Source organism: Polyodon spathula, unplaced genomic scaffold, assembly GCF_017654505.1.
Source record: "Polyodon spathula isolate WHYD16114869_AA unplaced genomic scaffold, ASM1765450v1 scaffolds_1422, whole genome shotgun sequence".
Taxonomy (NCBI): domain Eukaryota; kingdom Metazoa; phylum Chordata; class Actinopteri; order Acipenseriformes; family Polyodontidae; genus Polyodon; species Polyodon spathula.
Genome location: NW_024472902.1, coordinates 876,626 through 900,903, shown reverse-complemented (window position 1 = coordinate 900,903; position 24,278 = coordinate 876,626). Strand labels below are relative to the sequence as shown.

The following is a 24,278-nucleotide window of genomic DNA, read 5'->3' as shown; positions in this document are numbered from 1 at the left end:
CCAATGGAGGGCAGGTTCATCACTCAGGGGTCTGTCTCCAGCACTGAAGGCTGTGACGGCTCATCCTGCCATTGCAGATACTTAAAGAAAGATCCACAGCCCCCAAACCTGGGGATCTCCCCCTTTATCAATCAGAAATATGGTTTGCTATTAGAACTGTCGGAGATTAGGCTGTGCTGACTGCTGTATTTTGGTGTCACTTGGGAGTAATAGCAGTTGTTTGAGATAATGTGTGTATGTTTACTGTAATGTGAACTGGTTAATATACACTTTCCCGTTGAAAAAACCCAAGTCGCCATTAATACAAATCTATTGGAAAAACTCAATTGAAAACAAAAACCAGAAACCAGAAAGCTGGTATAAAAGCAGCCTCCCTCGCGTCGTGCTCGGCGGCGCCTGTAGGTGTCGCTGTTATATTTAAATGCCGCGCTTGCGGGGGAGGTTCAGAATCGAGTCCGGGATCTCCAGTAACGACGGATACAGAAGCGGAATAAAAACAGAAATTAGAGAAACGCAATCCACATCCATCCCTGTTAAAACACGCCTCATCCACGGGAAAAAGACCATTTAAAACAGGCTCCGGTCGTGAAACAGGCACGCCTCGGTGAGATATCGGCGCTTTTCTGAGCGCTTGTGCTTTTAAACGGAGCTCCCTGTCGGGTCGGGCTGGTGCTTTTGTTCTGGGTGGCAGCCATTTTCAGTCGGCTTGTGTTGTTGCCTCTCTTTCTGATTTCCGAGACGAAGGTGGAAGATTGAAGCGGTGCCGTTTCTCGGTTTTTAATACCGCCAGTCGTTTATGGCGTTGTAATTTTGCGGGTAAAGTCCACTTGCATTCGTTGTTTTTGTTTTTTTTTTCTGCATTGTTTGTGCTGTTTGACGTCTTTTCTGAAATGATGTTTCTCGCGTTATTGACAGTTTGCGCAGCTGTGTGTGTCAAACGCATTTTTATCAAGACTGCAGAATTGTACATTTTAATATTTGTCCGCGTTAGCCTTCGCCGCTGTCTTATTAATGATGTTTTAGTATTTGATGTTTTGGTAATGGGAATTTTAATCAAGACTCGTGTTGGCTTTTTTTTTTTTTTTAACAAGAAGTGACGAATTTGTGTTTTTATACACGAGCTGAAAGATGAAGTGAAATATTTTGTCTGATCTTGAAGCTGGGTTGTGTGTGTTTTGTTTTTCCTTGGCTCCATTACATCAGGGCCTTGTTAAGGAAAGCATATTTGCTGTAGCTCATAAAACATGAAAAAAAAATATATATATATATATATATATATATATATATATATATATATATATATATATATATATATATATATATATATATATATATATATATTATATATATATATAATGGCTTTATATTTGACATTCAGTGCCCTTGTTTACATCTGACTTTAATTTCTCATAAATTATCACGTTTCCACTTGCGACACCAGACATGTTTACGGAAATTGGAGTCTTATTAAACGTACTGTTTAACGCTTTGGTATTTTTATAATGAAAGATCGAAGCGGTAAGTTTATTTGTCGGGTGATCTGAAAATGTATCGTTGATTTTAGGGGTTGAATGTACTGGTACCCCACGCGAGGCGATGGTGTTGTGGTCGCCACTCTCGTAAGTTGGAGGCCATTTTTAAAGGGGTCTGATCGTGTCATTTCTGCTGTAGTCGGTGTGCGAGGTTTGTGATCCAGCTCGTTTGAGGCCCCAATGCTGTAGATCCGCCCCAGCAGCAGCAGCACCAAACGCCAGATTGATAGAACAGGACTGTTGTAGATTTAGTGAAGTGCACTGATTTTTTTTCAAAGGTCTTGCTTGCAGTTAGTTACTGGTGTGTTTATTGGTGCACGACTGCAGTTTTAATGAGCTAACACAAAGCAGGTCAGTGTTACACAATTTCAGGAAACCCTGAGAGGTGTCACTTCTACTAAGCGCAGCAGTAAACTCCTCCAAGAAACTAATGGACCGTCTACGCAAAGTAAAGAGAGCTAATACAATTCAAGCATCCCAGAAATTGGGGTTTGAAACCAGCATATTCCACCAGATTATCCCTATCATCCTTTTTGTGTGTAACCAATTACTTTAAACAGATGTTCTGCAGTAGGTATTGTTATGCTGATTTTTAATTGAATGCAGTCTTAACTGGCATATCAGACCAGGTGCTAATTGTGGAGGTAATCTGAAATGGAGGGCTCTGTGCACACAGGGAGACGGGGTTGGTTCATGCAGTGGGAGCTTTCAAATTAAACCCTTAATTCACCCGTGTATATTTCATCCTGCTGTACTGAAATACAAAAAAAAAAAAAACCTGTCAGTTGAGGGTTGGTGGTGTTTCTGTAGATCTGAAGTTATTTTGTACTTGGTCTAGTAAAACAGAAATGAGATGGGTTTGCAGACTATTGTTGGTTTTTTTTTAAAGGTATTTGGCACTAGAACTGGGTTATAGGTCACGACTTATTGAAACAAATACTTAACCTACTGAAAGTATTGAGTTGAAGCAGACGGAAGTCGAGTTTGTGTGTTTGTGACGTGTAACTTATGTTTTTTGCACAGCTTTTAAATCTGTATTGTTTGAGTGCTTTGCTAATTGGATTAAACCTTGTTTTCCAATTGGAATTGCCTTGTTTTGGTGCAGCTGCAGGAATCCTTGAGCAGCTGTCTGCAGCTGAAGCCAGCTGTGCACTCCCTTTGAGAGCAGTGATGTCTTCATGCTGGGTGTTCAGTGGTAGAGTCCAGTTGAGAGGGAATACCTCCACTGCAGGTTGTCCCAGGAAAGCGATGTTCTTTCTTGGATACATCCTGGGTTCATTCTGTTCTCAGTGTTTGTTTTTGAAAGACATGCTTTGTAATGCCAAGACCTATTTTTAGAAAGCAGTTACTCTAGAATGGAACTGTTTTACATGCTGGCATTGTCCAGCTTGTACCAGTTTTGAACTTGGGTTACATCCCTTTACATTCCTGATGTTCGCTTGGGCCAGTTTTAAATGGAAGGTAAAGTCATCCTTTGAGAGAAATCATGAGTGGATTGTGTTTTATTTTTCATTTTTTTTATAATAACTTCAATAGTAGTAGCCATGTTACATTTCAAGAGCCACACTCTTGCATTGATTTCCTCTCTCCCACTAGACATTAATCAGCAAGGGATATATGCAGAAATCACATGGCAAGTATTGAATTGCAGGGCTTGAATACAGAAACACACTTGATTTCAAACATTACTGGATGCAATAAATAAACACTACCACTGTATAATTGACCTGCTTGCGTAACTGCTGGGCATTCTTCTGTGTAGCGTTCCAGTGAATGAAGCTGAATCCTTTTTCCACTCTGCCTTGTGTTTACGATTGCTAGGAGTTATTGCTTTTAGCTTCTGTACCCCTGCTACTTGGGTGCTAATTCTGTTTTGATCTAATTACGTGTTTTTGGGTGCATCCAATGTAGGAAGAAATTAATTTGTCAAATTCTTATTGGTAATATATCAAGGCTTTTATGCTGACTGACATCTGCTACTGTTAATATACTCCTCTAATTCACCTGCTGCAAGTCTGTTTTAGATTTGTACTGTAGCTGACTTGAATCACCAACATTATTCTTTACATTATTAGGTGTTTGATTGTTGGTTAGGACAGTTATTTTACTGTGTTCTTCATTCTCTGCTCCCATCCACTGACAGGCTGTGTGTTTTATGCAATTTTGATTTCTCGACCATTGATGCTCCACTGTTTGACTGACAGGCCTGTTTTAGTAAAGGCTGAATCAGACCTGCTTCTTGTGTGTTGGCTACAAACAAATGAAAGCATACATGTTTTAATAAGGCTTTTATATACAAGCATTGGTCTGTAAATACTGTAGTGGGGTTTGTATAGAGAAGTGTCTTTTAAATACGAGACATCGAGTAAAGCTGTCTGAGTTGTCTTTGTAACTGACTGTGGGGAAAGTTATGGACACTAACATTTGGGGCAGTAGCTTTTTTTTTTTTCTGTGTTTTTTCTTGGTTTTTACTGACTTGGATTCATTCTTTAGTTTTATACTTGTAAAACTTACACTGTCTGCCCTGTTCAAGGGAAGTTTGGCAAAATTCCCAGGCTGACATTTACTGCAGTGGTTCCTATTACATAATTCTTGTTCTTTATTCATTTTAGAGTTACTGAACAGGATGTAGAGTTTAAAAGCACTCCTTACTTTTCCTAATGTTCTGCTTTGTAGGTATTCTTGCAGTGTCTAACATAATCGCGGTTGTTTTGATAGTTCACACATATCCCTAGTCAAATTATGCGTTGGGTCATCCTGTCAAAATGCCTTCTGAATTGACACTAGTCTGTTCAATCAGATGTTTCAGTGGGTTCATTTCTGTCATCGTGGCCAGGATCCTACCTGCTTGCTGTGGAGCAGAGTTTCAGAGGGATGGGAACAGGGTTACAACAAAGCAGGAAGCTAGAGAAAGTAATGGGTTATGTTTGATAACGGGAACAATACAGGGCTTGACCAGGAGCTCAGACTTGGTGTGGTGATGAATTCCTAATTCCTTACCAACTGGAGTGCTGCTCGTCTGCAGGGCTGAATCAGGATTTGTAGGTCAGATTACTGGTATACTAGGTTCCCAGTTTGGTCTTCAGGACATTCATGCTTTCATTTAAAATTCATTATTTGAAGGTTCTGGTATACAGGAGTTAGAAAAACTTTCTGATTTCTAACGTGTGTGCTTTTTTTTTTTTTTTTTTTTTTTTTTTCTCCTCTAGACAAGATCATAGAGAAAGGGTGCAAAAAGAAATTTCCATACTCGATGACATTACATCGCAATGTCCGATCGTTTGGGGCAAATAACCAAGGCAAAGGATGGGAAAAGCAAGTACTCGTCTCTCAGCCTGTTTGATAAGTACAAGGGAAAGTCAATAGAAACTCAGAAAACTACAGGTAAGAGCGAGATCATTTTTCAAATGCTGTCTGTTGGTATGTAGCTAATTAGTGGTTGGTTATTACTTGTTTTGAGGTGCATTTCAGTAGGATCTGCAATAGATGGGGACCATGTGTCTTATGTTTGTATAAGCTATGGTAAGCAATCGCTATTTTAGAATGACGATGTCCATTCCTTGATTGAGTTTCCAAAACCAGTTTGTAGAAAGCGCTGCTTGTAGTTTGAGTTGCCCTAAAGCCTTGTCTCGCTGTGGTTTTCAGTTGTTCCTCGACATGGCTTGCAGAGTCTTGGTAAAGTGGCCGCTGCCCGGCGAATGCCTCCTCCCGCTCACCTGCCAAGCTTGAAATCTGAAAACAAAGGAAACGATCCCAACGTGATTATTGTGCCCAAAGACGGAACAGGATGGGCAAACAAGCAGGAGCAACCAGACCAAAAGAGGTAAGAGAGAGACTGATCCAGGTGTAGTGAGTTTGACATGAACCGGCAGTGTGTTACTCCCCAGAATGCTGGTGTCTAGATATTTCTACAGGCTTAATTGAGAGATCATTCTCTAAAAAACAGTCCGACTCCTACCTGTGTGTAATTTAAGCAAAGAAGAAAGAAGCTGTTGGCTTCTTCAGTTGAATGAAATGTGTTGCTCAGATAATGTGATTTCTCTTTTTTTCAGTTCTACTGCGTCAGCAGCACAGCAGCAGGAATTGCAGCCACAGCAGGCTTTGCAGAAATCTGTCTCCAATCTACAGAAACAGACAGCAGCGACCAGCCAGGAGGTAGGTATTAAGGAAACAGATTTGCGTTTTGATTGTTCCAAGCGAGCATGCTGTCGCTACCGTGGAAAGCCAAGACTCTCCTCCTGTTTCGGTGTGTTTTTTAAAAGCAGCAGTGGATTGGACCATAGGAATGTGTGGCTTGCTGTTCAGTGGCTGTGAGGCAGCTGTTCTATCTGTGGTAAAATTAGAGTGAATACAGCATCTAATGTAGGAAACTTGATTGTACGAAACATGGTAGCCTAGGCATCATTATTGAACAAGCTACAGAAAAGCACATGTGTTGTGTTCTGTATTTTATATTGTATTTGGCTGTAAGCTTCATTAGGTTGGTTTCAGCCCTGTTCATATAGGTTTACCCTTTTTACTTTTTAATGTTTGTTTTCTGAAACTAACAATTCCATTCTTTTTTAGAACACAAGTACAGGTGGACCAAAGCAATGGGCACAGGTGAATGGAAAGCCGGTAGAAAAGGATGGTAAGAAGGAGAATTACTTCTGTGATATAGGACCTGACTTACAAAGAGTATTTGAGTTTTCACAGGAATCCCCAGTGCAGTGACACTTAAGCATTCACTGTCAAATGTAAAGTAGTTTTTTTGTAACGCTGTAAACTTGTAACTAGGTCTAGAAGAAAAAAACTTTACAACAGTGAACTGGTCCTGGCATTACCCATATATACACGCTGTATCATTTTCTGTTTGTAAAAATTAAGCCATTAGGCTTTTTTTTTTTTTCTTTAAGTGTACTTCCTTTATCTGTAAAGTCACCCTAGTTCTTTGGTTCTTGTTTGCAGGTTTAAGGGCCTCAAGCCGACTGCAGCCGTTCTCTCACGAGGAATTTCCAACGCTGAAAGCAGCTGGAGAACAGGACAAGGTTATCAAGGAAAGAAGCGTCTTCGATCTGTCGTATGGGCCAGGACCAAGCCTCCGCCCACAGAGTAAGGCATTTCAGTGACTAGATACCAAAAAAAATATTCAGAGCTCCAACTTAAAACGGAACAAAGCTTATGTGACTTAAACCCCCCCCCCCCCCTATAGATGTGACAAGCTGGAGGGAGGGTGGTGGGAGGAACCTTCATCCTGTGACATCACCAGTTGGTCTTTCCTACGAACCCGAAGAGAAGAGCAACGGTGCAGGTGAGGGAGCCCCCGCTCCCCCTCCTGCAGCCCCCTCCTCCGCCCCAGAAATGAAGGACCCTTCCCTCCGCCTCGCTCAGCCCGTCCGAAGAGGGACACCAGTGGCTCTGCAGTACCTGGGACCCCTGCAGCAGCAGCACCACCCACCCGCATCCTACCATGACATGCTTCCTGCTTTTGTAAGTGCTTCATGTGCAGCTGTAAATACAGCAAAGCAAGTCCAGTCATAAATGTAAATGGCCTGCTGTCTGTGTTCTTGTCAAGCTGTAAAGAAGCTGCTGGATATGCCATGGCTTTGAAATGTCTTTCTTTTAGATGAGAGTGGTCAGTTTGGGAGAATTGAGAGCGATGTTTTGTGCAGTGACCTAATGAAATGTAATGAATTGAATTATTGAATGACCCAGTCCTGTTTTCAGATGTGCTCTAAAGAGTCTCGTGACTGTCCCGTCTCCTCTGAATGTGGACCTCAGCTTATCCCTCCCCCGGTTCGCTTTGAGGCTCGACAGACTTTCAGACCGCAGTACCAACCAGCTGAACCTGTCAAGTAAGGGATACAACTTTTGATACAAGCTTTTTCACTCATGCTTTCATTCTGTACAACTGGTGCTTCTGGCATGCCAATCTAACCTTTAATCCATGCCTTGTGGAGAGTAGTTGCATTTGTATTGGTTACTGTGTTATTTTAGGTACATGCTTTTACAAAACCTGCAAACATCACCTAAGTGTCTCATATTCCCTGTAGCGGTGAGCCAAGGAGAGAGAACAGGTTCCCTCGAGGCCCTCCCCGCACAGCCCGACCAGTCGGACGCCTTGGAGATCGACCCCCAAGGCCCGCTATCATTAACGCTGAGGAGCTCAAGGACCTGGATGATCTAGACCATGATTTGGAGGATGGTTGGGCAGGTAAGGGATTTAACTGATGTGTTGTATTTCTGCAGTGGTCAAGTACTGTTGGGAGATGTTATGTCTCTATTGTTTTTTTTTTAACAGTTTGAATGTGGTTACGTTTGGTAGCTCTGATGTACTTTTCGGAAAGTATGCAAACGCCCCATGGAAACGCCTTGATATGAATTTTAAGTGCTTGATGTTGCTTGCTGTTGCAGGTCTCCACGAGGAGGTGGATTACAGTGAGAAGCTGAAGTTTAGCGATGATGAAGAGGACCATACTTCAGCAGAGAAAAAAAACAAATGGTTGGTCTCTGCTATTAGAGGACCCAAAACAGCCCGTTACGATTCTTAATAAAATTGTGAATTTTTTTTTTTTTTGGCGAGGCGGATGTCACAGATAGGTTCCTGAGATGACTAATCCAGTGTTTATGGGATGGTGAACGTTTTCTTTTTGGAAGGTCTTGAGTACCAGATTGACTTGGTTTCCTGTTCAGGTTCACTTCAGCCATCTGTTGAACTTCCAGAACCCTAATTCAGTTTGTCCGAGACTGTACCTCCTCCTGTTCACTGCCTAGTTAAGCTTTATGATGCCACATTTCACACTTTATGTATACGATTTCCCAGCTTTTGAGACACATGATTAAAGTGAAGATCTCAATACCATTTCAGAATCCTCCAGCCTCCATAGTACGTGAGAATCCAGTAAGCGTCCTGCGGTGCAAGGGTTATTATGGGGGTTTGGGTATGAAGTGGCACTACAGGTTTTGGATGGGCACGTTTTTGATTTTGTGTAACTTTTTGTTTTCAGTTTATTGGGCATGCGAGTTTTGAAAGGTATGCTTTTTTTTTTTTTTAATGCTTTCTGAAATAAAACCATTTTAATTTTGATATTCTGCAACTGTTGGTGTAAAATGATGATCCATTTGATCCTTCTAACCTTTCTGTCAATTTGTAATCAAAGAATGGGTTCTGAAGAATAAGACTGATACGCTGACAAAAGGGTTAACCTGAAGTGCTTTTACAGAATGGATGCTGTGATTTCCCCTTACTATTTTTAGTATTTGCTTAGTTTACTTCATTTCCAGTATAGCAGCGTGGCTTATTTTGTTACTGAAACCTTTTCGGTTCCTTTTAAGGTTCCAGATTTAATCTTCAAATACGCAAGGTTAGCCGTCTTATCTACATGGTCAATTATACTTTTTTTTTCCCAAAGGACTAATGACTGGGATTACAGACTGGATCACCGGTCTTCCCTGAGCTCCGGGGAGGGGGTTTACAACAGGGAGACCCCCGAAGAGGATGCAGTGTGGAATGATCAGTCTGCAAGCAGGGCCACACACAGATATCAAGACCCACAGCAGCAAAGGAAAGCCAGTAACTGGGCCCCCACTTCAGAGTCTCAGGTATGCATGTGCACAAAAAGTATATTGGAAGTGTTGTATTTTGACCTCGCGCTTGTAATATCTGCATCGTATGAAGATTGACACGTCAACGTGGTGCTGAATTTGGTTATTTTATTTGAAGGTTCAGCAGAAACCCCCAGCCGGTATCCGCAGACGCGAGTCGGTGGAGGAGAAGGAGGAGAGACAGGCCCCTAGAGCGAAGTTTGCCTCTCCTGAGCTCTCGGAGGCAGTGGAGCGCGCTCGCCGCCGCCGGGAGGAGGAGGAGCGGTGCGCACGAGAGGAGAGGCTAGCGGCTTGCGCGGAGAAACTGAAGAGGCTGGATGAGAAATTGGGGAAGGAGAAGGTTCAGAAGCCAGATGGCTCTCCTAAGGAGCTTGACAGCAAGGGTCCCGAGGAGCCCCTCGCTCCCTGCAAAGATTCCAAATCAAGCCAAGAGAACTGGCAGTATGGTAGTAAAGGTGGGCACATGTTTACATTAAAACTGCATTGTTTTTCATGTGTTTAAAAACGGTACGTTTTGTCTTCTAGAGTGAGCATATTTCCAGAAAGAAACTCCTTTTGAAATGACAAGCCAAAATGTGTGAATTTATGTGTGTTGAGACAGAATAAAAGCGTTGATGCTTTAGAAAAACAAACGGCACTTCAGTTAAACACTGACATTGGATATATTCCCAGTATTCAGCGAGATAAATGTACAAGTCATAGCTCAAAAGTACTTAAATTGACGTTGGATAGCTTGCTGTTTTAACAGACTTCTTGACTATTGATGTTTTTTTTATTGAAAGATTCAGTGGAGATCCCTGTAGAACACTATAGTAATGCAGATTATCCTGAAGAGGACGTGTCTGGGGTGAGCTGTCGGAGCGAGGATGATGGTCCAGAGCCATCCTCCCCTGTGCCAGACTACGGGAAGTATCAGAAGTCTCTGCCTCCGCGTTTCCAAAAGCAGCAGCAACAGGTGAGCATCTGAATGCTGGATAGATTTGTTATCACTTTCACATACAGTATTGCATTGCAGTAGTTTGCCATGTGTTGAGGTGCTGTATACTGTAAAGCCATAAATGTTGTTGATCAAAGTATTTGGCGACTCAAACCCATAAAACCTTGTTGTTTCAGATATGTTGCCGACGTGTTCCAATATACGAAGTATGTATTTAGTGGAGTTTGATATTTGTGCCAAAAATGTTTGCGATTCATATGCAAAAAACGCATAAGGCTTGCAAATATTTGTCTTTAAAGTATATTTCTTTGTGAAAGTTTATCACAAAAGAACAGTAATATGAACGGACTAATGAATCCCATTTGTGATCTTGTTGAATTAAGACTTTTTTAATGTGTTTTTTTCCTTGCTAAATTAGGAGCAAGTTTATAAAATGCAGCATTGGCAGCAGCAGGGACACCCCCCTCCACCTGGGACTGCACCCCCTCACCGCTCCTATTACCCCCCTCATGTGCTTGGCTTCGACCCCCGTTGGATGATGATGCCACCTTATATGGACCCTCGCATGGCCCAGGGTCGCTCCCCTGTGGACTACTACCCAGCACCTGTCCACTCTTCAGGTAAGCAAACCTGGTTATATATAACACGGTTCTGAACGAATGGCGAGGTACGTCGTGGCCATGTTGATGTGAATTTTTCAAGGAGCCACACCGTGTCATATGTAATTTGGCATTTAAGTGTGTGTATATAAATTATATATATAATTTTGAGTTCTGTCTTGCCACAAACAGGAATGATGAAGTCTATGATGCCGCAAGACCCCTTAAGCAGCCCGGGCTCCACTCAAGATGAGAATTGTCATCCTTCCGTGTTGCAGGAGCGGAGAGCTCCGTCCACAGAGCCCTACCCAGTCTGGAGTCAGGAGAGTTATCCACCTGCCCCAACCAGGAGCTTCACACCGCCATATCAGAGGCAGCACGAGAACAAAGACATGAACAGGGCTGAGGACAGGTCAGTCTTGCATCCATTTGTTAAACTTCTGTAAGGTGTGTTTTTGGGTTAAAACTAGACAGATGTAAAGAAGAAAGTTTCATTTTCAAAATGCTGTCTGCTTTTTTTTTTTTTTATTTTGTTTAATGGTCTGTTAATGAACATTATGGTTTCTTGTACAGGAGTGAGAGAACATACATTCGGCAAGACTTCTATAAAGACAGAGGGGAGGAGTATGGGGACTTGTCGGCTGAAGATATGTCTAATCTTGATTATCAGGGCATGAGGCCTGATGTGGGTGTCAGCCCTTCCCAGAAAGAGAGCGGTCAAAAAGAAGCTTTGTCCCCTGCGAAACAAAACTGTTCGCTTTCAGGAGACGCTAAAACTGATCGGCAAGCTGAGGCAAAAGAATTGGGCATCGGACACTGTAAAGAAAGCCGCGACTCAAGGGAGGAAGTGTTTGATGCCTCGGAGAGAGAGACCTTTGCTTCTGATTTTTGGAGGAACGAAGGTCTTCTAAAGAAAGATTCCAGCCCCCAGTCTCAGTGGTCGGATACAGGCTCTAGTACCAGCAATGGCCAGCAGCAAGAGCCAGCTGGGAGACCGCTAACCAGGAGAACTGGTCCAATTAAGAAACCAGTACTCAAGGCTTTGAAGGTTGAAGATAAAGAAAACGAGAAGCCCAAAGTTGAACCACAAGAGAAATCCGCCCCATACAGAATCAAAGAGAAAGAAGTTCACTCTGGACACGAAGCGAAAAAGGATTCGAGTCTTCTCCTCTGTACCAAGTATTCAGTTTCCCCTGCCCTTAACGCTCCTGAAGACTCGTATCCCCCTGCCAAAGCAGAGAAATCTGCTCAAAGTTCCCAAGATGAGGAGCAGAAGGACAACAGCTGGGAGAGCAAATCGCTTTCCAGAGATTCTGGTGACCCTCCTGCTCCCAGGAGAAACAACTGGATTTTCATTGACGAGGAGCAAGCTTTTGGAGGGGTAAGGGCCCCCGGGAGAGGCAGGGGTAGAGGATTCAGAGAGTTCAACTCCAGGGGCAGAGGTGAAATGACAAGAGGTGCCTATAGTGGGCAAAGGATGAGCAGAGGACGTAACCCACGAGAGTTTAACCAGCCAGATGACTCTCCGAGAGGAAAGCCTCGCCGTCGCAACGTCAGCGAGACGCTCAGCGAAGCCTCTGAGTACGAGGAAATGCCCAAGCGGCGTAAAGAGAAAGGGTCTGAAAACAGTGGAGAAGCGGCTCACTCCGAGGCTGCAAGCGTAAGAAGAGTTGACACCAAGGATTCCTGGCGATCAAACAAGGTCTACATGGAGGAGCAAGGCATAGATGGCAGTGAAAATCGAGAGAAGCCTAGAGCCACCCGGGGGTTCGGCAGGTCTCTCCCGCCGAGGCTGACCAACACTGGTTACGGGAGAGGGTTTGGTCCGAGGGAGACTTCTTCGTGGAGGGGGAGGGGTGGACAGTTTGGAGGTGGCCCAGTCCAGGAGAACGGGTATGTTCCAGGTACTGAAGTGTTCTCTTCCAGAAGACCACAAGAAAGGGAGCCTTTCAGATATCCACAGAAATATCCTGGGTCTTTTGTGGACAATGGGTTTGAAGAGCGGGGAGGAGATGATTATTGTGTTGAGGGGGAGAACCCAGATAACCGGCCCCTGAGGCGCAGAAGGCCCCCCCGCCAGGACAAGCCCCCGAGGTTCAGGCGTCTGAGGCAAGAAAAGGAATCTGGAACGGAATGGAACAGTGAGGAACAAGTCAACGGCGATTTTGCGGGCCCCTGGTCCGGCAGGTCAAAGGCGGAGGAGAATGGCGTTTCGCATCATCCTGGCGGCAGATTCCGGGATGCCCCTCATCGCGGTCCTTCGGATCAGGCAAACGAGGATTGGGAGACGGCCTCAGAAAGTAGCGACTTAAACGAGAGGCGGGAGAAACGCACCGGGCTGTCCCAGGGTGAGATGGCGTCCGATCTGGGTCATGGCGATGCTAGCTCTGGAGAGAAGAGGGAACTTGCCAAGCGCAGCTTTTCTGGTCAGAGGCCTGTAGTGGAAAGGCAGAACCGTAAAGGGGATCCGACTGGGCTGGGTGACAAAATGTCCAGGTCTGGAGAACCAACATCAAGGAATGACAGCTGGCAGAATGCAATGCCCCAGAACACTAAAAGGTGAATTGATGATTAGTTGTTTAATTGATAAATCTTACCAGTGGGTAAGTAGCAATTCTTCCATCTCTGTGTATTCTAGAATGTGAATAGACCTACGATTTTTAATGCACCCAAGTAACCCCGCTTTCAGCCACTTTCTCCAATATTTTTCAACAGATTGTGTGCAAAACCATGTGCAGACTTGTTGTGGATGTAGTCTTATTGTACACATCTAGATGGTAAAGAAGGCAAGATCTGTAGAAGTGGGTTTCAGTTTTAATGTGGTATTGGTTTGTTTTCTCTCACTGAAAGTTGGTTCCCTTTGAGAACAGGTCTCCAGAGGAAGCGTCAGGTTCGAACTCCAGTTCCGTGTACAACGCGGATCAATCCGTGAAGGCAGACTGCGACATCCCTCGGAATATCTCTTCTGAACCCACCAATAAAAAGGTGGAAAAGGAACTTAAATTGGGACCTCAGAAAAATGACAAGCAGGAGGCTTTGTCTCAGTATGACCTGAATTATACAAGTAAGTGCGTCCTAAATACACCTGTTACACTTGCATGCTTGTCTTGTTCACATTTCTAATTGTACAGCTGACTAGATGTTGGGAAATCGGAGAGTAGGGCTGATTCCTTATAAGCTGTCAAGGTAGTGATTGATTTTAAATGTAATCCCAGCAGCTGGGGAAGCAGAGGAGACTATCCTTTAAATCGATGTTCTTTTACATATCATTGAAGATGTAGCACCTCTTTTTAATGGCTTTATATGAACTGTGGTTGTTGACTAAGGATTTTCTTTCTTTTCTTCAATCAGTGGAAAGTGAAACTGCAGTAGTCCCTGGCGGAGAGGGGTTCACAGAGGTGCTGTCCAAAAAACAGCGGCGCCTTCTAGAGGATGAGCGCAGAAAGAAAGAGCAGGGGACTCAGGTAGGCTGTTGGAATCTGCTTTAAAACGTATGCTTTTGAAAGCAAGACAGTGGCATTTCACTCGGATAGAGTAAGCCAGCTTTCTCTTCAATCTTTCTCTTCACACACAGGTACCTGTAAAAAGCAGAGTCCTAGCCTCTAAGATGCCACCTAGGTTTGCAAAAAAACAGAACGGCATTACCATGGACCAGCCAGAGGATGCAGTGTCAACTAGCAACCTGGGCACTGAAATCTGGGAGAGCAATAGCACAGGTATGGAGTACATTATGACAGGGAGGGGGGAATGCAGGGTAAAACAAAGCAAAATTGCCAGAGTTGTATTGGCAAAGCTTTGTTTATTGTGGTGTAGATGGCAAATAGTTTGTTTTAAAATGTAAGTATATATATTGCATTACAGACTTGTAATAAGGTGTGGAAAGGTGTCCTCTAAAGGGGAACTGAATGAAGTGCAATAACCTTCCTTAATCAGCCATACCATTGTAATTTTGTCCATTTTACTGTAATGTTTCATGCAGTGCATATTTTTGTGATCTAGCTCTTTCTGTTCAGTCGACTGGTGGAGACTCCTGGACAAAGCCTGTGACTGCATTTGCTGCTACTGAATCAAACTCTGAGGTAGAGTGTGTGTTTTATTTTATTAAAGAAAACCTATTTGGGGTATTGGAATGTCCTTGTGTGGATTCAGGGAGTATGATGCTTTTCAACCATGCCTGCAAGTCAAGATGGTCTACACACTAAACTAAAATCAATAGTTTTATTTGTTTAATGTTTTTCTGTGATGGATGAACACCACAGGAGGTGATCGTAGCAAGGGGGATCCTTGGCCAGGTTTCATTTGGCCTTGAATAAGAAGCCTAGGTGTACACTGTGACAGGATGCCTCATCTTGAAATATCTCAGACCTGCAAATCTTTTGCCCACAATTTAGGATTATACCCCACTAGGTTAAATGCCTCAACGGATCAGATTTGCCAACTGGCCCACTTGTAGATGGCACTGCCAGTAGCAGATTGAGACTTGGCATGCTGGTTTTGTTCCATCTGAGATGCCCAAATGTCATGTGACTGAAAAAGTAAAGAGTCCTCTCAATATCAGGAATGAAGGATGTTCTTTTTAGTTCACTAGACCAGCAGTAAAACCCATCAACCTTTTTTAAATGCTTTTGGTGTTAGATTTGCAGTTGGTATTTGGATGGTTGGACTTCCAAATAATTTCCAGTTGTCCTCTGAATTGGAGTATGAAACACCCTTGTGTTTTGTGTCTATTCCCAGGTGTTTAAGGGGAGTCAGACTGACAGTGGGATTGACCTGAGTGCTGAGTCTCAGGGATCCTCTGCCACCTCCTCCCAGAGAAGTTCCCCTTATGGCACCCTCAAGCCTGAGGAAACCAACGGGTCAACCCAAGCAGAACCAAAACCAGACGGGCTCAAAGACCTGGCACACAAGCAGGTGGATAAGAAGGTGCCGCTCCTGTCCATTTTGTTAATCTTCCCTGAGCTGGCTAGAAAGCCTCTGCATGGTCTCATCCACTTCAGAATTACATTAAGGCAAAAAAAGCACAAAATGGCATCTGCTGAAACGTGATGCAAAACTGTTTACAGATTTTTTTTTTTTCTAGTTGGGCTGCAGTGTGGGGCTTGACCTGTGTTGAGCCATTTACTACTTCAGTGTGGTTTTGCATATAAAGGATGAATTGACACGTGGGATCAGTGTTACTTTTTTAAAGTGATTTTAAATGTGGTTTGCAAGTCTTGCAGTGTAATTTTTTTTTTTTTTTTATGTAAAGGATTCTGAGGCTAATGCAGAGCAAAGCAAGGAGCATAAACCTGGTCCTATTGGGAATGAACGGTCGCTGAAACACAGGAAGGGGTCCGAGGGAATGGAGAGGCTGGAGGGAAACCTCCCCCCGGTTAATGGAGTGGACATCCATGTGGATTCTGGCATTCCTGTGCCACCTATTGAATTTGGTGTCAGTGCAAAGGTGTGTGAAGTTGGTCAGTAGTTACTCATTCTACATACAAAAAAACACTTTACTGAACTCTAATATAATGTGTGAAAAGTTCTGTCCGGTGTATTCTTATTCAGAACATTTATGAATTCTGTGCAAGCCGCACACTGAGTCTGATAGTTGTGTCAATTTTTTAGGATTCTGACTTCAGTTTGCCTCCTGGTTCCGCACCTGTTCCAGTTTCAAACCCAGTAACCAAACTACAGGATGCCCTGTCCAGTAATGTAAGTGTGTAGAGGTCCTAGTTAACACATGCAGCTTAAAATGGAACGTATGGCAATGCAGTTTAATATTGTACTGCAGATCTTTAGCACACCTTTTTTGCACTCCTGTAGGATTAGGACTGTTTCTTTTAATGATCCAAGTTGTCATTTTATGCTTTTCAGGCGACTCTTACTCGGGGAATCCCAATGCTCCGAAGAGACCATCTGCAGCAGGGTATCAATCTGAACCCCCTCTCTTTCCCAAGCACAGACCTCACTTTAAAGGTAAGCTGTCTATCAGTAATACATTTGTAACCAAAAATGATTTAAAGAGTGAATGCTTATAGTTGTCAACAGTAACAGATTTATAGCACTCTCACAGAAACTAATAATTGTATTTTGATTTTAATGCATGGGTTTCATTGTGTATTAATTGCATAATTTAGTTCAGAAGTAAGTCACCAATTTTTCTTTCCTGTCTGTATATACTGTAGGATAGCTTTTACTCTTGTGTTTTTGTGATTTTATTTTTTTTCTCTGTAGATGGAGTCTGCCCGTAAAGCCTGGGAGAATTCGCAGAGCTTGCCCGAGCAGGGGTCCCCTGGAGGGGCAGGCTGTGGTGCTCAGCCTCCCTGCAGTGTTGGGTCATCCAGTGGAGTGAGCTACAGCTCCTTTGGGGGAGTGTCCATGCCTCCCATGCCTATCGCTTCTGTCGCACCTTCTGTATCCATGCAAGGTATGCTACCAACTGGCTTTGTACATTTACCCAAGTGTTGTACTGTGTTTTTGGGTTTGATGGGTTTTGTTATAAAATGATATTGATATTTTTTATATCCAGGTAATCATATTCCACCCCTTTACCTTGACGGTCATGTCTTTTCAAGCCAGCCTCGACTGGTTCCTTCCAATATGCCGCAACAGCAGAGCTATCAACAGGTATGTCTGTTCTTTTTGTAGGATTTTAATAGGTGTTGACAAACTATTAGCAGTATTATCACAGTGAAAGGGTTAAGTGAAACTATTGCAGCTGTTTGTTGCACAATGCAACCCCTCCAGTGATAGCAGGGTTGATTTTTTTTGTATTTATTTTTTAGATCCGCTACAATGCAAGAATATCATTTGGTGACAAGAGTCCCAGCTAGTAACACTTTCCTCTTGCTTTCCAGGCTGCAGCTGCACAGCAGATCCCCATTTCTCTCCACACCTCTCTCCAAGCTCAAGCCCAGCTGGGACTGCGGGGTGGACTCCCTGTGTCTCAGTCCCAGGAAATGTTCAACTCCATCCAGCCCTTCAGGTCACTGTCTTCAGTAATCCAATCTCTCTACTTGCCGTTTGTCAGTTTTTATATATAAAAAAACACATGTTTTTGGATAATACCTTGCAACACTATCCCAAGTACGTTTGTGTTTTGAGCCCCTAGTTTCTTGGCTCTTTCCAAACTCTTAATAGAAATGGATTGCTGTTTTTTTTTTAAATGTGTTCAGCCTAGTTTTTATTGATCGTTTTACCTCTTGCAGGTCCCCGGTATACATGCACCCAAACCTTTCACAGCCCAACGCCATGGTTCTGCCTGGAGGAGCCCCTCTGAAAGGGCACTACTCTGCCTTCCCCGGCATGCAGCCCTCTGAGATGAAGCCGCAGTCTGGATCTCCCTACCAGCCAATGAACGGGAACCAGGCCCTGGTTTATGATGGGCAGATGAACCAGGCAGCAGGAATGGGAACATCGCAGCTTATGGATTCACAACTCATACAGGTTGGGTTAATTCTTTGAAGCCCACTGGATGTAGTGGCTTTTTTTTTTTTTTTGTATTTAAGCCATGTTGACATTTTTATAGATGTGAATTTGGCATAACATCGCTGTATGTTAGGTGCATTTTAGAAACTCATGAAAGCAACTTGAAGAATAACTCTTTGGTTCAAGTTTTTGCTGGTAAGGTCAAGGCACTTGGTACAAATTCAGTTTCAAGGATGTTTTTTTTTTAGAAGCTTGAGGAAATTGTTTGTAAAGAGGGTATTCTGTTTTTTTTTTAAATGTATAAAGGTGACCATGCCTTTACCTGGATCCCAGCTTCGGTATGGCTCTGCCCAGCAGCATCTGATCCTTCCCCAGTCCATTCAGCTCCAGCAAGGCCAGAACCTGCCAGTGGGCGCTCCCCGCAGGATCATCTCTCCAGGCTCCCAGCCGCCTGTCATGACTGGCAGTAGGGAGGTGAGTTACTTCAATGTATGTACAACCAATTTTCTTTCCCTTTTTTCATTTTGGTCTCATTTTCTAGTAACCTACAATTGCTTGATTGGATGTTTAGTGTTGATCAGAAAGTACAGTATGCAAAGACATTTTAAATTGCAAAATCTAATATTTGATTGGATAAAAGTCAAGTGTTTTAAAACCAAATGTTATCTGTAGCAATTTCTGTGATGCAAGTTTGTCATTTTTGTCTTTTGGGTTTTGTTTAACATTTGAAATGTTTATTTCCAAAACCACTTTCTTGCATCTTCTTTCCAGACCTCTCCGATGGATATGAAAGGTTTTCAGTTTGCTGATAAACAGAACCACTCTCCTGGAATGCCAGGAGGATCTGCTCCAACACCTTACAGGTAAGCTTGAGCAATGAACTGCTTTTTCTTTTGCTTGGTAGATTTTGTTTTATTTTGTAAATTGATTTAAATTTGGTCAAACGGATGATGTTGATTTATTTATTTTTTTGTTGCTAAAAATTGTGTCGGTACTCCAAGCATCCTGAGCTGTTAATCTTTTTGCCCTTCACCAGATTTATTAAGATTTCCAATTTTAATTTTTTTTTTCTCAAGCGTGTTTTTTCTGTCTAGGCCTGGATCTGTCAGCCCCAGTGGGAAGCCCTCAGGCCCGGCAGGACCAGCGAATGTAGGTCCTCTCCCTGGACACTACACCCAACAGGTAGACTAAAGCTATTTTTGATTTAATAATAATTGGTCCATTAGCAGATGCTTTTTATCCAACGCGACTTGGAGACTAGGGGGTGAATTATGCATCGCAACTGCTGCTGCAGAGTCGCTTACAATAGGACCTCGGTTTTACATCTCATCCGAAGGACAGAGGTTAGGTGACTTGCTTAGGGTCACACAGTGAGTCCAGTGGCTGAGTTGGGATTGATCTGGGAACCTTCTGGTAACAAGCCCCTTTCTTTAACCTCTGGACCACCATGCCTCCATGTGCACAGACACCTTTTGTAAGATTGCACTATAAAGCTGTTGCGTTTGTTCTCTTGTCAAGCTATATGGTGATTTTGGTATTTACACTGAAAAGAACAGTACTTTAGAATTTTTCATTGCTTTTCATGTTTTGCTGGTAGATCCCTCCACCTCAAGGCAGCATGATGATGCATATGCGGCCCCCTTCAACCGGACCTTTCCCAAACCCTATTCAGAGGCCAGTGATGCAGATGAACAAGGGGCCCCATGCTCCCACTGTTCTCATCCGCTCGCCTCAGTACCATAGTAACCCTGGCCGTGAGCCCCCTGCATCCGTCTCCCCCGCTAACAGCACAGACTCGAAGGGGGCGGAGGAAGCCATGAAGGTGAGCCGCCAACAATTCTAAATGCAGACAGGTAAATTCTACTTCATTTAAAGCCTTTTTTTGCAATGTGATCTTGTGTTCTCATCTGCAACGTTTAAATTGTGGCCTCGATTTTATATAACAATATGAATGTTTCATTGTATAAAATCTAGTATGGTGTAAAGTTTTTTGAATTGCCCTGTAGAATTAACTAATTTTCCATATGCTTAATGAAAAACTGGCACATTGAAAAATGTCACGTTTTAAAATTCTAACATGAAATACTTTACTACTATTAGTGGCTTCCGGTAGACTTGTCATTTTCTAGTTTTATTACAGGATTTGGTCAGATAAATTGTCATCAACTCTAAAATTGTAAGTGATGCAAAACTTTTGGCCACAGCTGTATATCCCTTTTAGTTTGAGGTTTAATGGAAGCCTTAGGTTGTGGTGTACTGCTTTGGGGGGGGACAGGGTGGCTTTTGGCACTGCTGGGGGGGAGGGGGGTTTATCTGATTTGCACTGAAGTTCATAGCATTACATTTTTAAAGCAGGATGATTATGGTGAATTACATTTCTTTTAAGGCAAAGCAGCGAGATGTCCTGCAGTCTGCCAGGGAAGGAAAGGGACAAGCAGGGATGTCGAAACTGCAAGAACCACAGGCGCCGGGCCAGATGATACCAGTCCGCACCGGGCCAATTAAACCATAGTCTGCAGGTTGAGGAGGGCAGTGTCTCTTTCTTTGAAGATGGCAGTCAAATGAGGTTCCATTCAATGCCATTTGCCTGAAATTCCATCCATGGGAATTTGCCCAGTATAACCGACTTCAGACATTGTATACAGGTATATACGCTTCAAGACAGCCTTTTTTTTTTTTTTTTTTTTTTTTAATTCATCTTATTTATTACCCATACAAGTCAGTTTTAAAAACATTTTGGATTTGGCACTTTCTTCCATCAAAGGACAAAACCATCAAATCGGATGACCTTCTGCAGCTCAATACTTCTCCACTTGAAAATAATGCGACCAAAGGACTGCAGTAGTATAACTTTGTGGCAAATGCAAGAAATTCAAGAATAAAAAAATAACATTTTTTTGCCTTCTCTCCCAACCTATTTAACTTGGCCACTGGGCTGTTCTTCAGGTTTAGCTTTTACTTTTTTAACTTAAAAAAAAAAAAAAAAAAGAAATACAACACCTCTGAAAGCTGTAGAGCCTTCGTTGTTCAATTTTATTTAAGAAAACAAATCCAACCGAGAAATGGAGAACATTCATCCTGTACAGATCTGGAAAGAGGCAAAGGTAGCCTTCCTAGAGAACCTGCCTGTAGAATCCGTTACGTCTATAGTGTTTCCCCAAAGTGTGTAAAAATGTAACCTACTATGCTGGGGTAAATGCAGACACATTTCTATACAAGTCTCTATAAAACAACCTATTTTTAATCTGTACTGTGTCTTGAAACCAATTTTTTTCTTTTTTTTTCCCAATGCTTATTCACTCTAGTTTTAATTTCACGCTTCACAGAGGGTTATGAAGTGTTTTAGGCATGCTGTGTAATAAAATGTATGACGGGGCCAGTGATCTTTGCATTTCAGAGATACGTATCTTAAGAGTAAAAATGTACAGCTGAGATTGTGGGCGTGGCAGACAGTTTTGTGGCTGTCTAAATGTGGGGGGATGGTGTGTTTACAAGTAGTTGCGAATGAACAGACTGAATTTTGTGGGTTTTTGCTTGTAATCTAGTAACTTCATTTGTAATATTGCTGTTAAATCTGTCCCAAATCTCATGTACTGCAAGGTGTAATGCCCCTCCAAACCATAGTGCTTGAGGGCTGACAACTAGTGAAGTGTTCGGTTTTTTTCTTACTGTAACTGATTCCCTCGACACAGCTGCTGAGTTATTCTGACCAAGCAGATGGGTGTAGTGGTTGATTTTAAGAATTTGTAAATACAAGCACTTGGTAAATTGGAACAGACATGCATCTAAAAATACAGCCATCCATAAAATAAACCCCCCAAAGCAGGTGGCAGTGTTAATCATTGTGAAATACTGAATGTTATTCCAAAATATTGCTTGTCCCAGGCTACTAATATTGTGACTAATATCTTTTGTTATTATTATATAAAGCTGAGGGGCCAATATTTTAATATAAATAGTTTTCTACAATGTTGGACTGAACTCCCGTTGTTTTCGTGGTACATGCTGTCTAAGAACCCACTTAAAGATGAAATGTACACAAGCCTGAATTCGTATGTGCTCAGTACTGCAGGGTCAGGCTTCAGGTTTATTTTCTGGGATGAAGCTGCCTTTTCTAATGGCTCTGTTAGAAGAACAGAACGCTGCATCGTTGTCCTAAAGAGATTTTTTTTTCCCTTGCAGTTTGGAGCAGGGTTAAACGCCAGATCATGTTGGAGCCTGATTTTTCTATGACTTTCTGTTTAAACATTATGAAACACTAGTTATTTATATGTACTTTGTGTAGTCCTAGTCGATAAAAGAAATGTTCACTACTATTTATAAATAAATATATATATTGTCTATAGACTACTCTGTACTGGGGAGGCCAAAAACCTATACTTGGTGTCATTAGGATGGATTACTGGTTTTAATATCATCTGATTTACACTTTTTTTTTTTGTTTGTTTTATTTTAAATATAATTTCAGAATGTATTTGCAGGAATTGTTAACTTTAGACATTGAGATGCAGCGCTGCCTCCTCTCCCCCCACCTTTTAAAACGGTCTGTCTCAAATCTCGGTAACCTGGTCCCCTTGTCGTTTGGCCAAACCTGAAGTTGAGGCCTTGACATCTTTTCCTGTTGAACTACATTGCTTCCTCCCCCCCTCCACCCAACACCACCAAGCTGGGTTTAGTAGCATATTTGTTTTTGGCCTTTTCTTTTCTCCTCTAGTTGACTGGTGTTTGAAAGGGCAGCGATGGATATTTCATGGTCAACACTTTTCACTGGACCAGTTGTTGTCATGAAGCTGGTCCTGCAGCTTTGCAGCTCAAGTCCTGGGTTATTTTTATATTTGTTCAGTACCTGTTTATCCTTTCAAATATGTGATCGTATTAGCTCTTTCCATATGAAAGAATTCTCCTTTTTATTTAAATAAAAAAATTAAGCAAATTCTGCTTTTTCAAATATCCTGTGTATTTAATGTAAATCTGAAGTATTACTGTCCAGCGCTGGGGTTACTAATCCTGTCCAGGCATCCTCATTATTCCACAACATCACCTGCCTGTCAAATACACAGTACTGACCTTCCTATTCCCCTACCTCCACAAACCTAGTGCATCAGCCTTGCCTTGGCTCAATTTACTTTGAGACATAACACAGTGGTATGGGTCTTTCAGCCTATTTAATAATAAGTGATTTGCAAACTGTCAATGGATATGAGGTATAAAAAAAATGCCCTTTTAATTCTATTAAATTTTGAATATATTTATGAGGATCTTATTTTTATACCCTTGTGCCATAGTTCTGACTTCATTAGATATTGAGGTGTTTTTAGGTGTGGGGGAGGGTGTATAAACTCAAATACATGTATTTTCCCCACTGTGCCCCAATTGTTGTCTGATTAGCACATTGCTTGATTAATGGACTTAATTAACACATTATAGCTGCAGGGCGGGGTAAGATAGACTGATCCAACATCCTCCGCTTTACACGATAGCCCTAGACCGTACACGGTGTGTGACATTCCAGAGCCAAGCATCACTTACCTGGAGAGAGCAATGTCCTCAATAAAGCTGGTCCAGCAATTACTTTCCAGTTCCTGCTTTTTTTTTTTTTTTTTTTCTTGCAGGCCAAACACATGACTAGTGACACAAAAATATCAGTATACCTATACATCTTGTTATAAGGCAAAGCTTGGGAAGAAGTAAACCCAGATCAAAATTCGGTTTGCAGCGCAATACTCCTGCCGACGGTATACTCTGATAAAGCAACACCAGCTTTATAATGATTACATCGGAAACGTAGTTAAGGGTCCTTGAGAAGACGGGACGCTTCGGGTGGTGTGGCCATCTGGCGGCTAGTCACCGACGCACACTATCTGGTGGACACGTAAGCGGCTTCGAAACGTGTGAAGTTCAATTGACTGCATGGCGCTTCTGAACTGAAATTTCACCAGCCTTTCTAAACTTCACTAGCTGTTTTAAAGTGTTTGAGTTTGCTGCACTGCTGTGCGGAGGCAGTAGACCTTGTTTGGTTTTTTTCATTATTTCTAAATTACTATGGTATACAATAATAATAATAATTATTAATAATAATAATAATAATCTTTATTTTTACATAGCGCCTTTCATAGTGGACTACAATCACAAAGCGCTTTACAAGACACAAGACTAGGGGGTGCTAACTATGCATGTGTATCGAATCATATGTGTGCCGTGAGATGCATAGTCCAC

The 24,278-nt window shown here is 42.4% G+C and overlaps 1 protein-coding gene across 9 annotated transcripts; it reads left to right on the top strand.

Annotated features, from left to right (window-relative positions):
* Window positions 1-442: 442 nt before the first annotated feature.
* prrc2b (proline-rich coiled-coil 2B) lies at window positions 443-22,995 on the top strand. Of its 9 annotated transcripts, none has more exons than XM_041242763.1 (33): window positions 443-604; window positions 4,742-4,916; window positions 5,178-5,355; window positions 5,585-5,687; window positions 6,099-6,162; window positions 6,480-6,623; window positions 6,724-7,001; window positions 7,239-7,366; window positions 7,565-7,725; window positions 7,926-8,013; window positions 8,924-9,113; window positions 9,235-9,571; window positions 9,899-10,071; window positions 10,472-10,673; window positions 10,845-11,064; window positions 11,226-13,211; window positions 13,523-13,716; window positions 14,004-14,116; window positions 14,227-14,368; window positions 14,652-14,731; window positions 15,387-15,563; window positions 15,901-16,095; window positions 16,260-16,346; window positions 16,509-16,610; window positions 16,869-17,061; window positions 17,164-17,261; window positions 17,492-17,619; window positions 17,843-18,080; window positions 18,369-18,551; window positions 18,834-18,925; window positions 19,139-19,244; window positions 19,660-19,884; window positions 20,449-22,995. In XM_041242763.1, the coding sequence occupies exons 2-33, from the start codon at window positions 4,802-4,804 to the stop codon at window positions 20,572-20,574; spliced, it is 6,846 nt and encodes a 2,281-aa protein (XP_041098697.1). In that variant the 5' UTR covers window positions 443-604; window positions 4,742-4,801; the 3' UTR covers window positions 20,575-22,995. The 9 variants fall into 9 exon arrangements, with proteins under 9 accessions (XP_041098697.1, XP_041098700.1, XP_041098698.1 ...); XM_041242766.1 differs by having other exon boundaries at window positions 15,387-15,575; window positions 18,369-18,536; window positions 19,157-19,244; XM_041242764.1 differs by having other exon boundaries at window positions 15,387-15,575; window positions 18,369-18,536.
* Window positions 22,996-24,278: the final 1,283 nt, after the last annotated feature.

What these genes read in the sequence shown, in the direction of transcription:
- prrc2b (XM_041242761.1), top strand. Translation starts at nt 4,802, where the DNA reads ATGTCCGATCGTTTGGGGCAAATAACCAAGGCAAAGGATGGGAAAAGC. An exon ending in CTGGGAGAGCAATAGCACAG is followed by an intron (nt 14,369 to 14,651) that starts GTATGGAGTACA and finishes TTTGTGATCTAG; the next exon opens with CTCTTTCTGTTCAGTCGACT. An exon ending in CTACTGAATCAAACTCTGAG is followed by an intron (nt 14,732 to 15,386) that starts GTAGAGTGTGTG and finishes GTCTATTCCCAG; the next exon opens with GTGTTTAAGGGGAGTCAGAC.